A 15,097-nucleotide genomic window follows, 5' to 3' on the forward strand; every position below is an offset into this window, starting at 1 on the left:
TAGGAATCCATTTTTTCCAACATTGTTGATATTTCTACAAGGAGTTTCCATTGTTTGATTTTAATGTTGGTCTGAGAGAAATACAATAAGATTGCACTGGCACCCTGTGACACAAAATACACCGCCAATACTACACCTCAGGGGACTACATACTACCGTACACTCTGAGTATTTTTATAAAGCAGGCCACTACGAGTAGGATGAATAATGGTGAGCTATGCCAGTGGTAATATAAAAGCCAGTTGTTGTTGTTGTTGTTGTGGTCTTCAGTCCTGAGACTGGTTTGATGCAGCTCTCCATGCTACTCTATCCTGTGCAAGCTTCTTCATCTCCCAGTACTTACTGCAACCTACATCCTTCTGAATCTGCTTAGTGTATTCATCTCTTGGTCTCCCTCTACGATTTTTACCCTCCACACTGCCGTCCAATGCTAAATTTGTGATCCCTTGATGCCTCAGAACATGTCCTACCAACACGTCCCTTCGTCTTGTCAAGTTGTGCCACAAACTCCTCTTCTCCCCAATTATATTCAATACCTCCTCATTAGTTATGTGATCTACCCATCTAATCTTCAGCATTCTTCTGTAGCACCACATTTCGAAGGCTTCTATTCTCTTCTTGTCCAAACTATTTATCGGCCATAGTTGACTTCCATACACGGCGACACTCCATACAAATACTTTCAGAAAAGACTTCCTGACACTTAAATCTATACTCGATGTTAACAAATTTCTCTTCTTCAGAAATGCTTTCCTTGCCATTGCCAGTCTACATTTTATATGCTCTCTACTTTGATCATCATCAGTTATTTTGCTCCCCAAATAGCAAAACCCCTTTACTCATTTCCTAATCTAATTCCCTCAGCATCACCCGACTTAATTCGACTACATTCCATTGTCCTCGTTTTGCTTTAGTTGATGTTCATCTTGTACCCTCCTTTCAAGACACTGTCCATTCCGTTCAACTGCTCTTCCAAGTCCTTTGCTGTCTCTGACAGAATTACAATGTCATCGGCGAACCTCAAAGTTTTTATTTCTTCCTCACGTGTTCCAACATTTCTACAGAATCCAAACTGATCTTCCCCGAGGTCAGCTTCTACCAGTTTTTCCATTCGTCTGTAAAGAATTCGCGTTAGTATTTTGCAGCTGTGACTTATTAAACTGATAGTTCGGTAATTTTCACATCTGTCAACACCTGCTTTCTTTGGGATTGTAATTATTATATTCTTCTTGAAGTCTGAGGGAATTTCGCCTGTCTCATACATCTTGCTCACCAGATGGTAGAGCTTTGTCAGGACTGGCTCTCCCAAGGCTGTCAGTAGATCTAATGGAATGTTGTCTACTCCCGGGGCCTTGTTTCGACTTAGGTCTTTCAGTGCTCTGTCAAACTCTTCACGCAGTATTGTATCTCCCATTTCATCTTCATCTACATCCTCTTCCATTTCCATAATATTGTCCTCAAGTACCTCGCCCCTGTATAGACCCTCTATATACTCCTTCCACCTTTCTGCTTTCCCTTCTTTCCTTAGAACTGGGTTTCCATCTGAGCTTTTGATATTCATGCAAGTGGTTCTCTTTTCTCCAAAGGTCTCTCTAATTTTCCTGTAGGCAGTATCTATCTTACCCCTCGTGAGATAAGTCTCTACATCCTTACATTTGTCCTCTAGCCATCCCTGCTTGGCCATTTTGCACTTCCTGTCGATCTCAGTTTTGAGACGTTTGTATTCCTTTTTGCCTGCTTCACTTACTGCATTTTTGTATTTTCTCCTTTCATAAATTAAATTCAGTATCTCTTCTGTTACCCAAGTATTTCTACAAGCCCTCATCTTTTTACCTACTTGATCCTCTGCTGCCTTCACTATTTCAGTCCTCAAAGCCACCTATTCTTCTTCTACTGTATTTCTTTCCCCCATTCCTGTCAATTGTCCGTTATGCTCTCCCTGAAACTCTGTACAACCTCTGGTTCTTTCAGTTTATCCAGATCCCATCTCCTTAAATTCCCACATTTTTGCAGTTTCTTCAGTTTTAATTTACAGTTCATAACCAATAGATTGTGGTCAGAGTCCATATCTGCCCCTGGAAATGTCTTACAATTTAAAATCTGGTTCCTAAATCTCTGTCTTACCATTATATAATCTATCTGAAACCTTCTAGTATCTCCAGGGTTCTTCCATGTATACAACCTTCTTTCATGACTCTTGAATCAAGTGTTAGCTATGATTAAGTTATGCTCTGTGCAAAATTCTACCAGGCGGCTTCCTCTTGCATTTCTTAGCCCCAATCCATATTCACCTACTACGTTTTCTCCTCTTCCTTTTCCTACTGTCGAATTCCAGTCACCCATGACTATTAAATTTTCGTCTCCCTTCACTACCTGAATAATTTCTTTTATCTCATCATACATTTCATCAATTTCTTCATCATCTGCAGAGCTAGTTGGCATATAAACTTGTACTACTGTAGTAGGCGTGGGCTTTGTGTCTATCTTGGCCACAATAATGCGTTCACTATGCTGCTTGTAGTAGCTTACCCGCACTCCTATTTTTTTATTCATTATTAAACCGACTCCTGCATTACCCCTATTTGATTTTGTATTTATAACCCTGTATTCACCTGACCAATAGTCTCGTTCCTCCTGCCACCGAACTTCACTGATTCCCACTATATCCAACTTTAACCTATCCATTTCCCTTTTTAAATTTTCTGACCTACCTGCTCGATTAAGGAATCTGACATTCCACATTCCGATCCGTAGAACACCAGATTTGTTTCTCCTGATAACGACGTCCTCCTGAGTAGTCCCAGTCTGGAGATCCGAATGGGGGACTATTTTACTTCCAGAATATTTTACCCAAGAGGACACCATAATCATTTAACCATACAGTAAAGCTGCATGCCCTCGGGAAAAATTACAACTGTAGTTTCCCCTTGTTTATTTATTTATTTATTTTATTTTATTTATCCATCCGTTGACAATAAATATTGTATGGATGTTGTCAAGGGTACATGTAAGCCATTTCAAAGAAATGGGACACAAACAATATATATGTAAAAAAGTACAAAACAAAATAATACAATGAAGTTAATAATATGTTGTTGTTGTTATCTTCAGTCCTGAGACGGGTTTGATGCAGCTCTCCATGCTTCTTCATCTACCAGTACCTACTGCAACCTACATCCTTCTGAATCTGCTCAGTGTATTCATCTCTTGGTCCCCTCTACGATTTTTACCCTCCACGCTGCCCTCCAATGCTAAATTTGTGATCCCTTGATGCCTCAAAACATGTCCTACCAACCGATCCCTTCTTTTAGTCAAGTTGTGCCACAAACTTCTCTTCTCCCCAATCCTATTCAATACATCCTCATTAGTTACGTGATCTACCCACCTTATCTTCAGCATTCTTCTGTAGCACCACATTTCGAAAGCTTCTATTCTCTTCTTGTCCAAACTAGTTATCATCCATGTTTCACTTCCATACATGGCTACACCCCATACAAATACTTTCAGAAACGACTTCCTGACACTTAAATCGATACTCGATGTTAACACATTTCTCTTCTTCAGAAACGATTTCCTTGCCATTGCCAGTCTACATTTTATATCCTCTCTACTTCGACCATCATCAGTTATTTTACTCCCTAAATAGCAAAACTCCTTTACTACTTTAAGTGTCTCATTTCCTAATCTAATTCCCTCAGCATCACTCGATTTAATTTGGCTACATTCCATTATCCTTGTTTTGCTTTTGTTGATGTTCATCTTATATCCTCCTTTCAAGACACTGTTCATTCCGTTCAATTGCTCTTCCAAGTCCTTTGCTGTCTCTGACAGAATTACAATGTCATCGGCGAACCTCAAAGTTTTTACTTCTTCTCCATGAATTTTAATACCTACTCCAAATTTTTCTTTTGTTTCCTTTACTGCTTGCTCGACTCTTATAAATGCCATCTGGTTTCTGTACAAATTGTAAATAGCCTTTCAATAATACAATGAAATTAATATAGCCTATATACATTCCTGATTGTTATTTTAAATGCATAGTCTGTTTTTCATAAGGCTTTAGTTTTGTCCTCCCTAAATGGAAAGTCCTTATATACACAACACTGCTTAAGTATGTATTTACATCATACAACAGCTGTCCTTTAAGTATGTAAATGTAATGAATGATTAGGTAATGAATGATTAGGTACAGATAGAGTATTTTCCATTTTGCCTTTATAAATATCATCAGAAAAAATTTTTTGACCTACATAGTCATTTACAGAATAAAAACATTGTTCTACTAGAAATTTTTTAAATTCTGTTTTAAATTTGTTATCATCTTCTAACTGCCTGATGTTGACTGGCAGTGCATTGTACCGTTTTGCACCGATATGGCTCACATGCCTTTGTGTGTTCGTTCTTTCTGTTCGCTGAGTATTGAGTGCTGCGCTATTACGGGTATTGTAGTTATTCAAGTCGGCATTTGTCTGAAAATCTGCAATGTAGGTCCTGACATACAATACACATTTGTATATGTATAATGATGTTATAGTAAGTATTCTAAGCTTTCTGAATATGGGTTTGCAGTGTGTCTGTGGATGACTGTGAGTTATTATTCGAATGGCCCTCTTCTGCAACAAAAAAATTTGTTTTAGGCGCCCTGTTGTGGAACCCCAGAATATTATTCCATATGTGGCAAGAGATTGAAAATAGCCGAAATATGCCATTCTGGCACCCTCTGAGGTACAAACATTTGCAATAATTCTGAGGGCAAAACAGGCTGAATTAAGTTTCTGCGCAAGTTTTATTACGTGGTCATTAAAATTTAAGTTTTCATCCACATGAATCCCCAGCAATTTTGTGGATGTCACTCTGTCTAAGGCTTTGTCACCCCAAACCAGATCGAGATTTACATTTTGACATCTTTTCCCAAACTGCATATAATTTGTTTTATTTACACTCAATGTCAACCTGTTTGCATTGAGCCAAGAGTGGATGTAATTTAGAACTTTATCAGAAGTTTCTGGTAGCAATTGCTTTGGTGCACTTATTATCACACTAGTATCATCTGCAAATATTATTGCTTTGGCTGCATCATCTGAGGTGTGAAAATCATTTATATAGACAAGAAACAATATGGGCCCTAGGATGCTGCCTTGTGGTACTCCTATTTCTACATTTTTTGCCTCTGATGCTGAATTTATTTTGTGGTTGGAGTAAGTTGATGTCAGTCCTACAACCTGTGTTCTGTTTTTTAGGTATGATTCAAACCATTTTTTTCCTATCCCATGTATACCCAACGCTTCCAATTTTTCTAAAAGAATGTCCTGGTTCACAGTATCAAAAGCTTTGGAGAGGTCTAAATTTACTCCTACTACACTATAATCTTTTTCTAGATTTTTGATTATTTGTTCAGTGTAGCACATTACTGCTGTTTCGGTATTTTTACGTGCTTGGAAGCCATGCTGATTTCTGTGAAGCAAATTATGGTTATTTAGATATTTGTTGATTCGGTGCTTCATCAGCCGTTCGCAGTACCAGCACAGCAGGGCCGTTTTGGTTAGTGTTACAAGGTCAGGTCAGTCAATCATCCAGACTGTTGCCCCTGCAACTACTGAAATGGCTGCTGCCCCTCTTCAGGAACCACACGTTTGTCTGGCCTCTCAACTGATACCCCTCCGTTGTGGTTGCACCTACGGTATGGCTATCTGTATCGTTGACGCACGCAAGCCTCCCCACCAACGGCAAGGTCCATGGTTCATGGGGGGGGGATAAAAGCCAGAGGCAATCAAATAATAAAAGCAAAACATTATTTGAGCTTTACAGTAGACTATTGGGGTATGACAGGTTTGTGGTAATGTCATACTTTTTCAAAGTATATAAAGTTTCATAACACTGTGAAGTACTGATTATTTTATTGCTGGGTTCAGGCTCATTCGGAGGAGTTAAAATAAAATTTAGAGCTGGTTTTATATGTAATAGGAAGAAAAATAATAAACTTTTAATAGAACTGAATTTTTTTATCCTTCAACAATATTTCTACATCTAGGTCTATGTACATCTATACTCTGTAAACCACCAGGAGGTACATGGCAGTGGGTATGTCCCACTGTATCAGTTATTGGGGTTTCTTCCTGTTCCATTCACATGTGGAGCACAGGAAGAGTGATTGACTGAATTCCTGTGCATGCAGTAATTATTCTAATCTTATCCTCACGATCCCTATGTGAGCGATACATAGGGGGTTGTTGCATATTCCTAGAGTAATCATTTGAAGCTAGTTCTTTAAACTTTGTTAATAGACTTTCTCAGTATAGTTTTCATCTATCTTCAACAGTTTTCCCAGTTCAGTTCCTTCAGTACCTCTGTGACACTCTCCCACAAATTAAGCAAACCCATGACCATTCGTGCTGCCCTTCTCTGTACATGTTCAACATCCCCTGTTAGTCCAATTTGGTAGTGTCCCACACACTTGAGCAATATTCGAGAACCAGTCGCACGAGTTATTTGTAAGCAATCTCATTTGTAGACTGATTGCACTTCCTCAGTATTCTGCCAATATACTGAAGTCTACCAACTGCTTTGACCATGACAGAACCTATGTGATTATTCCATTCCATTTCCCTACTAAGTGTTATGTCTGGTATTTGTATGAGTTGGCTGATTCCAACAGTGGCTCACTGATATTATAGTCATAGGATACTACTTGTTTTCATTTTGTGAAGAGCTTAATTTTACATTTCTGAACATTTAGAGCAACACTGAAATCTTATCAAGATCTGACTGCAGCTTCTTTCAGACACTAGTTTATTATAGACAATTGGATGATCTACAAAAAGCCTGATTTTATTATTAATATTGTCTGCAGGGTCATCAATATAAAACATGAACAGCAAGGGTCCCAACACACTTCCCAGGGGCACACCTGACATTAGTTCTACATCTGATGATGACTCTCCAACCCAGGTAACATGTTGCGTCCTCCTCACCAAACAGTCCTCAGTCCAGTCACAAATTTCACTTGATACCCCATATGATCATACTTTTGACAATAAGCAGAGGTGTGGTACTGAGTCAAATGCTTTTTGGAAATCAAGAAATACTGCATCTATCTTGTTGCCTTGATCCAAAACTTTCAGTATGTCATGTGAGAAAAGTGCGAGCTGGGTTTCACATAACTGATGGCTGAGGAGGTCATTCTGTTCAAGATACCTCATTATGTTTGAGCTCAGAATATGTTCTAAGATTCTACAACAAATCTACATCACGGATATTACACAGTAGTTTTGTGAGTCACTTCTACTACTCTTCTTGCAGACAGGAGTGATCTGTGCCATTTTTCCAAGAAATGGGCACAGAGTTTTGTTGGAGGAATCTTCAACAGATTACAGTTAGAAGAGGGGCTAACTCAACCGCAAATTCAATACAGAATCTGACAGGGATTCCATTGAGCCCTGGAGATTTGTTAAATTTTAACAATTTCAGCTATTTCTCAATACCACTCACACTAATACTTATTTCATTCATCTTTTCAGTAGTACAAGAATTACATTGTGGCAATTCACCTGGGTTTTCATTTGTATAGGAACACTTGAAAACAGATTTAAGATTTCAGCTTTTTCTTTGCTACCCTCAATTTCAGTCCCTGTCTCATTCGTTAGGGACTGGACACTAACTTCGGTGCATACAACCAAAATTTCTTTGGGTTCTGTGAAAGATCACTTGACAATATTCTGCTATGTCAGTCACTGAAGGCATCATGCATTGCTCTCTTGAGAGCCAAACACATTTCATTCAGCATCTCTCTAGCTGTAGACCTACACTTTGTTTTACACTTATTATGCAGTAATCTTTATTTCTTTAGAAGTTTCTTTACAGTGACTGTATAATGTAGAGGTTCCCTCCCATTATGAACTGTTCTACTGGGTACATATTTAGCTAGTACGTGGTCAACTATTCTTTTAAAATTGAGCCAGACTTCCTCTACTTGCTCCAGCCCTGTACTGTAAGTTTTGAGTTCTTCAATCAGATATGACACTACTGATTTTTTTTATCTACCTACTAAACATATGTATCTTTCTGCTTGTTTTAGTTGTCCTTTGTACTTTGGTAATCACTGTCACCATGACTGCATCAGGGTCATTGATACCAGATTCAATTTGGACATCATCAAAGAGTTCAGTTATATTTGTTGCCTTTAGGATCAAGATATGTCCATCATGAATGGGGTTCCTAACTGTCTGTTCTAGGTAGTTTTCAGAGAAGGCATTTAGTACTGTTTCACAAGATGTCTCATTGCGCCCACCACTGACAAAACTGTAATTTTCCCAACTAATTGTTGGATGTTTAAAGTCTCCACTGATGATTACAGTATGATTGGTAAACTTACTTACAAGTTAACTGAGGTTTTCTCTGAAGTTTTCAGTTACATCAGATGAGTCTGGAGGGTGACAGAAGGATCCCACCCCTGATACTGAGTCTTGCCCAATCAATCTCACATGCAGCTTCCATTTCTATCTCAACAGATTTGAGTTTTTTGTCTACTGTGACAAATACACCACCTCCATTTCCTATTTGCCTATCCTTTCCATATACACTTAAATTTTGCCCAAAAATCTCACTGTTATCAATTTCAGGTTTCAACCAGCATTCTGAACCTGGTATTATGTGAGCTACAGTGCTTTTCATGAGAACTCTGGTACTTTGTTGCAAATGATTTGGCAGTTTACCATGAGGATTTTAATGCTCTCAGCTGTGGGAGGTATTTCTTTTGATCTTACACTGATACTTTTGGGTTTCCTACAGCTATTGTTATCTGGACTTGATGGAGAGTCGCCTAACCTAGAAAACCCTTGTGTGCATCCCATACACAGTCAGCTACCTGAGTAGGAGCTCTGATATGTAGTGCACACCTGACCTATTCAGAGGAATCCTACAGTTTTCAATCCTATGGCGCAAGTCCAGGAAGTCACAGCCTAGAGTTCTCTTGTTTAGTCCTTCCATTCAACTCAAAACCAAAGGGTCACAATCAGCTCTGGGGATAATGCAGCAAATTGCAAGCTTCATTGAAACTCAACACGCATGGCTGGTCTTCTTGCCCTTCTCTGCCAGTTGTTGGAATGACCTCAGAGCCCAGATGACACACGTCATTTGTTTAAATGTGCACCACAATCTGCAGTTGGTTGCACCTTGTTCCCTCAATGGCTGATAGAATAGCCTCTTCAACATGTTCAGTTATTTGCATCAGTAAAATAATATTCAAGGAATCTCCAAATTTCCCTTGCCAATGAAAATGGAAGGAAACAATGGGTAGGATGAAACTTGTGGAATAGAAGTCTGTGGGTAGCTGATGAATTTGATTCTTGTAATGAATTCTCTACTTGGATATTGTTAATTATCTGACAATCTCAATTTCAAAGACTTTTGGGATATTATTTACTGTTTGGAACGGGCTAAAATTTGTTTATGAGAAATCTATCATTACAGTATCTATTACGGATCAGCAGTTTACTTGGGTATTTGTGCATTATTAACAATACCAAGCAATTCTTACCTCAGAGCTTTGAACTCCACATTGGGATGTATATCAAAGCCAAACAATGTTGACGCAGCATGAAGAAACACATGTTCTGCTAAACCTCCTGAGCCAGAGCCACGATGCCCCCAAAGGAAGGCCCCTGGTGGCCTCTCTATTTCCCATGGCCAGTCTAGTGGGTACGACTCTATATCTGCCAAGTCACAGTCTTTTTGCTGGAGCATCTGCTGCAGTTCAACTGTGTGGGAGAGCAATCCAGTTTATTGCATACTGTGCAAAAGCTGCATGCTTGCAAACACAGTGTAGTATAATCAAGAAATTAATACAAAATAAAACCACATTGATATGTCAACATTTAAAAAAATAAAGACATTCTTGGTATTTTTATTCATATAGAATGATGTAAGAGTCGTCAACATTTGAAAGTACACTTTTCATAGAATAATGTAAGTAGAGAGGTAAATTTTGACACACAAGCCTGAAATAACATAGGTTAAAAAAAAAAAAAAAAAAAAGAGTGCAAAACTAGGCCAACATATGGTACTGCGAAGCACACCAATATGTTACAGAATCACATCATCCCTAGCCTGCCTGATTTACACTTGCTGGAAGGTACGGCTTTCATGCAGGATGGTGCTCCACCTCATATTGCTACACGAGTGAAAGATCTCTTGTGCGCATCGTATGGTGAGGATCGCATTCTCAGTTGCCTTGGCCTCCCGTGTCTAGAGACCTCAATCTGTGAGATCATTGGTTGTGAAGTCGCAAGTCTACCGCAGTCGTCCGCCCTTATTATGAATGCTGAAAGACAATATATGAAGGCAATTTCTCACCATGCCTACTGATATGCAGTACACAACATGTGTTCCTTGACTACATGCATTCTTGATGAATTATGTTGAGCATTTGTTATAATGAAATAGTCTTTGCTAAAAAACAATTGTTATCTTAATTATTACTTTTGTATCATATGAAGCTCCATCTGTGGTCATTTTGTGTACTTTTTTGGTTTCAATAAAACCTCATTTTATTTCAAGCATGTGTGTCAACTTTTACCCCAATATCTACATTATTCTATGAAATGTTGAATTTTCAAATGTTAGCAGATTTTTGGGTCACCTTGTACATTAAACATTTTAAAATGAGACAGATATATCACCACCAACTCTAATATGATTTCAAGTTTACATCTGAGTCTTTCAGGAGATATTACTTATTGTTTCCGTTCTGTTGTTATGGGGTATTTTGGCCATGCGTTCTCTTTCAGAGAGTTTGGCCGCCTGGTGCAAGTCTTTTTATTTGACGCCACTTTGGCGACTTATATGTCGATAATGATGAAATGATGGTGAGGTCAATACAACACTTAGTCCCCGAGTGGAGAAAATCTCCGACCCAATTGCGAATCGAATCAGAAGCCCTTGCGTGATATTCCGCAATGCTGACTACTCAGCTACTGAGGAGGACTTCCGTTGTTATAACATACTTTATTTTTTATTTTTTACACTCTCATTTTAGCACCTGTGTTACTCTTAGGTTTTTCTCTGCTCATTGACTTAATATTAACACAGGTTTCTTGTATTCCCTTTTTACTAGAATTAGATTAGATTGAGTCCATCAGATATACAAGCTTCTATAAGTGCTGATGGTCTCCTTGAAAATTTCATACTCCATGATTCAATTATTCATATTTCACCAAATGTTATTATTCAGTGCTCACAAAGTTGCTTTGTGGTTTCTAATGGTTAACATCAGTGTGGCCCTAAACTATAATACTCTTATGGGCCAAAGACCTTGACAAAAAAGGAGTCAAATCATAAAAAGACACTCACAACCAGGCAGTGTTGCTTCAGAAAATGCATATACTGCGTACTATGCTAGAAATTATTTCCATAACATGATGAGAATGTCTCAAAAGTATTCCCCATTTAGAGAACTTTGAGAAAGGGATTGGGTGCAAAATTTTGAGGAACGAGGGTTGAAATATACAAAGGATTTTATGTGACAGGGTTTTATGTGGTGCCACACTGACGTAACAACCTGTTTTCATAAAGAGAACTATTTTTTCATCAAGAATGACCCACAATCATCATACTGTACTTTAAAGCTGCTAGTATCACAATAGCTTAGTGTGAAATTGAAATGTCAAAATAAAGAGTTAATACTGAATATTATCTTCCCATTACTTAGAAGCTTTCCTTTTCAACTTGTAGGGTGCATTAATACCAAAAACTAGCATGAAGTGGAATACTCACTCGCAGTAATCACACAGTCCACATCATGGGCATCAGTTTCTTTATTGAAAAAGTCAGTCCTTGAGGCTTCCAGTTTTTTGTCATAGCATGGCATGATCGTCACATGATAAATTGAAGACGGACTTATCTTGAGTAATGTAGAGAGATGATCTTTAACCAAAGACCCCATGACTTGCTGTGGTGATTTTACAGATGACATGTATGGCAAAACAAGAGGTCCATGCGTCTTTTCTGCATAACAAACCCAACCTACATTTATGAGAAGAGAAATATATTTGTTAGCAGTAATTAAATGTATTATATAATGAAATTATATCAGAGCTAAAATATTATTTATTGTTATAAATTTCACAATAAGCTCAAATTATTCAGTTATCAGGAAGATGGTGGTGGTGGTGGTTAGTGTTTAACGTCTCGTCGACAACGAGGTCATTAGAGACGGAGCGCAAGCTCGGGTTAGGGAAGGATTGGGAAGGAAATTGGCCGTGCCCTTTCAAAGGAACCATCCCGGCATTTGCCTGAAACGATTTTGGGAAATCACGGAAAACCTAAATCAGGATGGCTGGAGACGGGATTGAACCGTCATCCTCCCGAATGCGAGTCCAGTGTGCTAACAACTGCGCCACCTCGCTCGGATTATCAGGAAGAAAGTAGTGTTCTAACAAAATCAGAATGAATGTGAATGTGTAGGTGTGTGTGTGTGTGTGTGTGTGTGTGTGTGTGTGTGTGTGTGTGAGAGAGAGAGAGAGAGAGAGAGAGAGAGAGAGAGAGAGAGAGAGAGAGAGACCAGAGATTTCGAATAAAAAAATGGTTCAAATGGCTCTGAGCACTATGGGACTTAACTTCTAAGGTCATCAGTCCCCTAGAACTTAGAACTACTTAAACCTAACTAACCTAAGGACATCACACACATCCATGCCCGAGGCAGGATTCGAACCTGCGACCGTAGCGGCCGCGCGGTTCCAGACTGTAGCGCCTTTAACCGCTTGGCCACCACGGCCGGCAGATTTCGAATAATAAGAAAAAAATTTTACAGGAAAAAAGATTTCCTCAAATCATACTACAGAAAGTGCGAAATTACTAAAAAGATTGAGAGAGTAATAATTGCAATTAACTCTCCCAATTTACAGGTTGTCAATGATATCAGGTTCTGTGGGCTTTTGCTGAAGTTTCACTCCTGCTATTGATGAAGTATCTCTTCTCTAATGGCTGAAGGAATTAGAATTATTATCTACCGTAAAATTAAATTTGTAAATATCTATGTAGTGTCATTCACTTGCATTATTAAAACTATGTTTACACAGGTTATAAAACATAACAAAATTAGCAGGAAAGTTATTATTTTAATGTAAAAAAGAAATAATGCTTAACTGTACACATTATGTAGCTGCTGTTCATCTTCTGTTGCTTGGTTAATAAAATGACAATCAATACATACACTTTTGCCAGTTGTACACAGTTAGGTTACTTAAAAGACAATGCAAATAACTGCTTATTTTATGAATGAAAAGGCATTACTGTAGTAAAAGTTTGTGTCACTTACTACAAACTAATTAAAAAAGGATATTACATGGGCAGAACAAAAGATTCGGCAATACAATGGTTGAGTAATTAGCTATGACAAGCAAGCCTGAGTAGAAATTTGAAATGTAATGTAGTGGTACAGGAACATGCACAACAACACCACAACAGAATGGTACATGTATATGGTTATATAAACAATTCAGAGAAGTACAGTTATAGTGAGGTGTGCTTGAGGCGGAAGTGGTTTACATTTGTTCCTCCAGAGGCACTGAAAATCACCCAATGGTTCTAAACACCTATGAGAGTCTGTGATACTTAGCCGTAGTGCAGTGAAGGTCATATGTCTCATGGAGCTGATTTATCGAACACAAGTTGCTTTCATTTCTGACCCACACTGCCTCACGGATGGATGTTCCAGGTAACAGCAATTATTCACCCCCTGAACTCGCACTATTGCACCTCACAGGCAGATAATATTACTTATTCTTTAATTTCTTTTGCACGAGATTTCTAGTTTCCTAATTATAATTTATGTTTTAGTGAGATTACTTAAGAGAAATTTGGAGTGAATAACACTGTTCATAAAATCACAGCAACCAAATTATTTTTAATTGTGTGGTTTCAGTTTGCTTTAGTGTGGTTCTCTTTTTTTGTAACTCCAGTTTTATTTGTTTAAATTTTCAGCACATAGGCATGCACAGTACTTAATACAGTATCAATTTTAATTTAATTTATTATACATTATTCATTTTCCCATTGTTTCTTGGTTGTTTGCTAATTTGTGAAGAAAGGTAAATACTCTTTTTACAACCCTTTTTATTAATCACATTCAACAAGGAAGTTCCAGCATGTAGTGGTTCCTAACTGAGGCTTTTTTGAGGGCAATGGCTGGCCAAATACTGGCAAATGTGTGTAACAGAAGCAGGCAAATTACGCAGATGACCCAGGAGATGTTTTCTGAAGACTCTGACTCTGAAGTTGACGGGTGATTCATAAATTCCTGTTGAAAATGATCTGCCAACGATACAACATGACACACGCTCAGAAATGTCCGAAAATGAACTGGATCAGAATATTTTGTATGAAGAATTACTACTGATGTTGATCAGCACCTTCCTAATGAAAAGGAAGGAATCTCAATTCTGATGATAATGTGCCTTTTATTAATAACATGGAATGACACCCTCCAGATTCACCAAAGTGTTCCAAATTCCTCTGTTAAGTTTATCTCAGGACTAAGTGACTCTGTTTATTATTTCTGTATAGCTAAAACATTGCACAAGACTGACAAAATGTGTTTGACACAGATGAATTTCTTTCTGAAATTGAATAAAAAATTTAAATCTTTGAATTTCAATACTTCATTAACTTAAAATTTTCAGGTAAATCACAATATTAAAAAATGGCTTAATACATGCCAGAAAAAAGCCATATTCACCTTGCAGGTGGATCTTCAACTCTACAAGCCTCCCAGGCAGATGTTCCCCAGAACAAACTGTAAAATCATGTTCCTATCTACATGCTGATATATAATTAATACTTACCACACTGAAACTACCCCTAGACACAAAGAAAAGGAATACTGCTGAACATTATGGCTTATCTCAGTGTCATCTCATTGCCTTTGATAGAGAAATTGATAGGATGAGATAATTATAACACATGGTGTTTCACAATAAAGAACTATCTGCAACCTGAACAAGTATTGGGATATGTAAGTGAGAAATTACAGATGAAATGAAGGCATGTATTGCAAAAGTAAAGATAATTTTATTTGTTAATTCACCTACTTACATGCATGCCC

The 15,097-nt window shown here is 38.0% G+C and overlaps 1 protein-coding gene across 2 annotated transcripts in view; it reads right to left on the reverse strand.

The window, feature by feature from the left end:
* Positions 1 to 15,097, reverse strand: part of LOC126242772 (probable cytosolic Fe-S cluster assembly factor CPIJ010948) — a 79,296-nt gene that overhangs the window by 24,044 nt on the left and 40,155 nt on the right. For both annotated transcript variants that reach the window (XM_049948115.1, XM_049948116.1), the window contains 2 exons: positions 11,770 to 12,018; positions 9,536 to 9,755 (listed from right to left, as the gene is read on the reverse strand). In XM_049948115.1, the coding sequence (XP_049804072.1) occupies positions 9,536 to 9,755; positions 11,770 to 12,018 (469 nt within the window). The remainder of the gene's footprint in view (positions 1 to 9,535; positions 9,756 to 11,769; positions 12,019 to 15,097) is intronic.

Source organism: Schistocerca nitens, chromosome 1 (genome assembly GCF_023898315.1).
Source record: "Schistocerca nitens isolate TAMUIC-IGC-003100 chromosome 1, iqSchNite1.1, whole genome shotgun sequence".
Lineage (NCBI taxonomy): Eukaryota > Metazoa > Arthropoda > Insecta > Orthoptera > Acrididae > Schistocerca > Schistocerca nitens.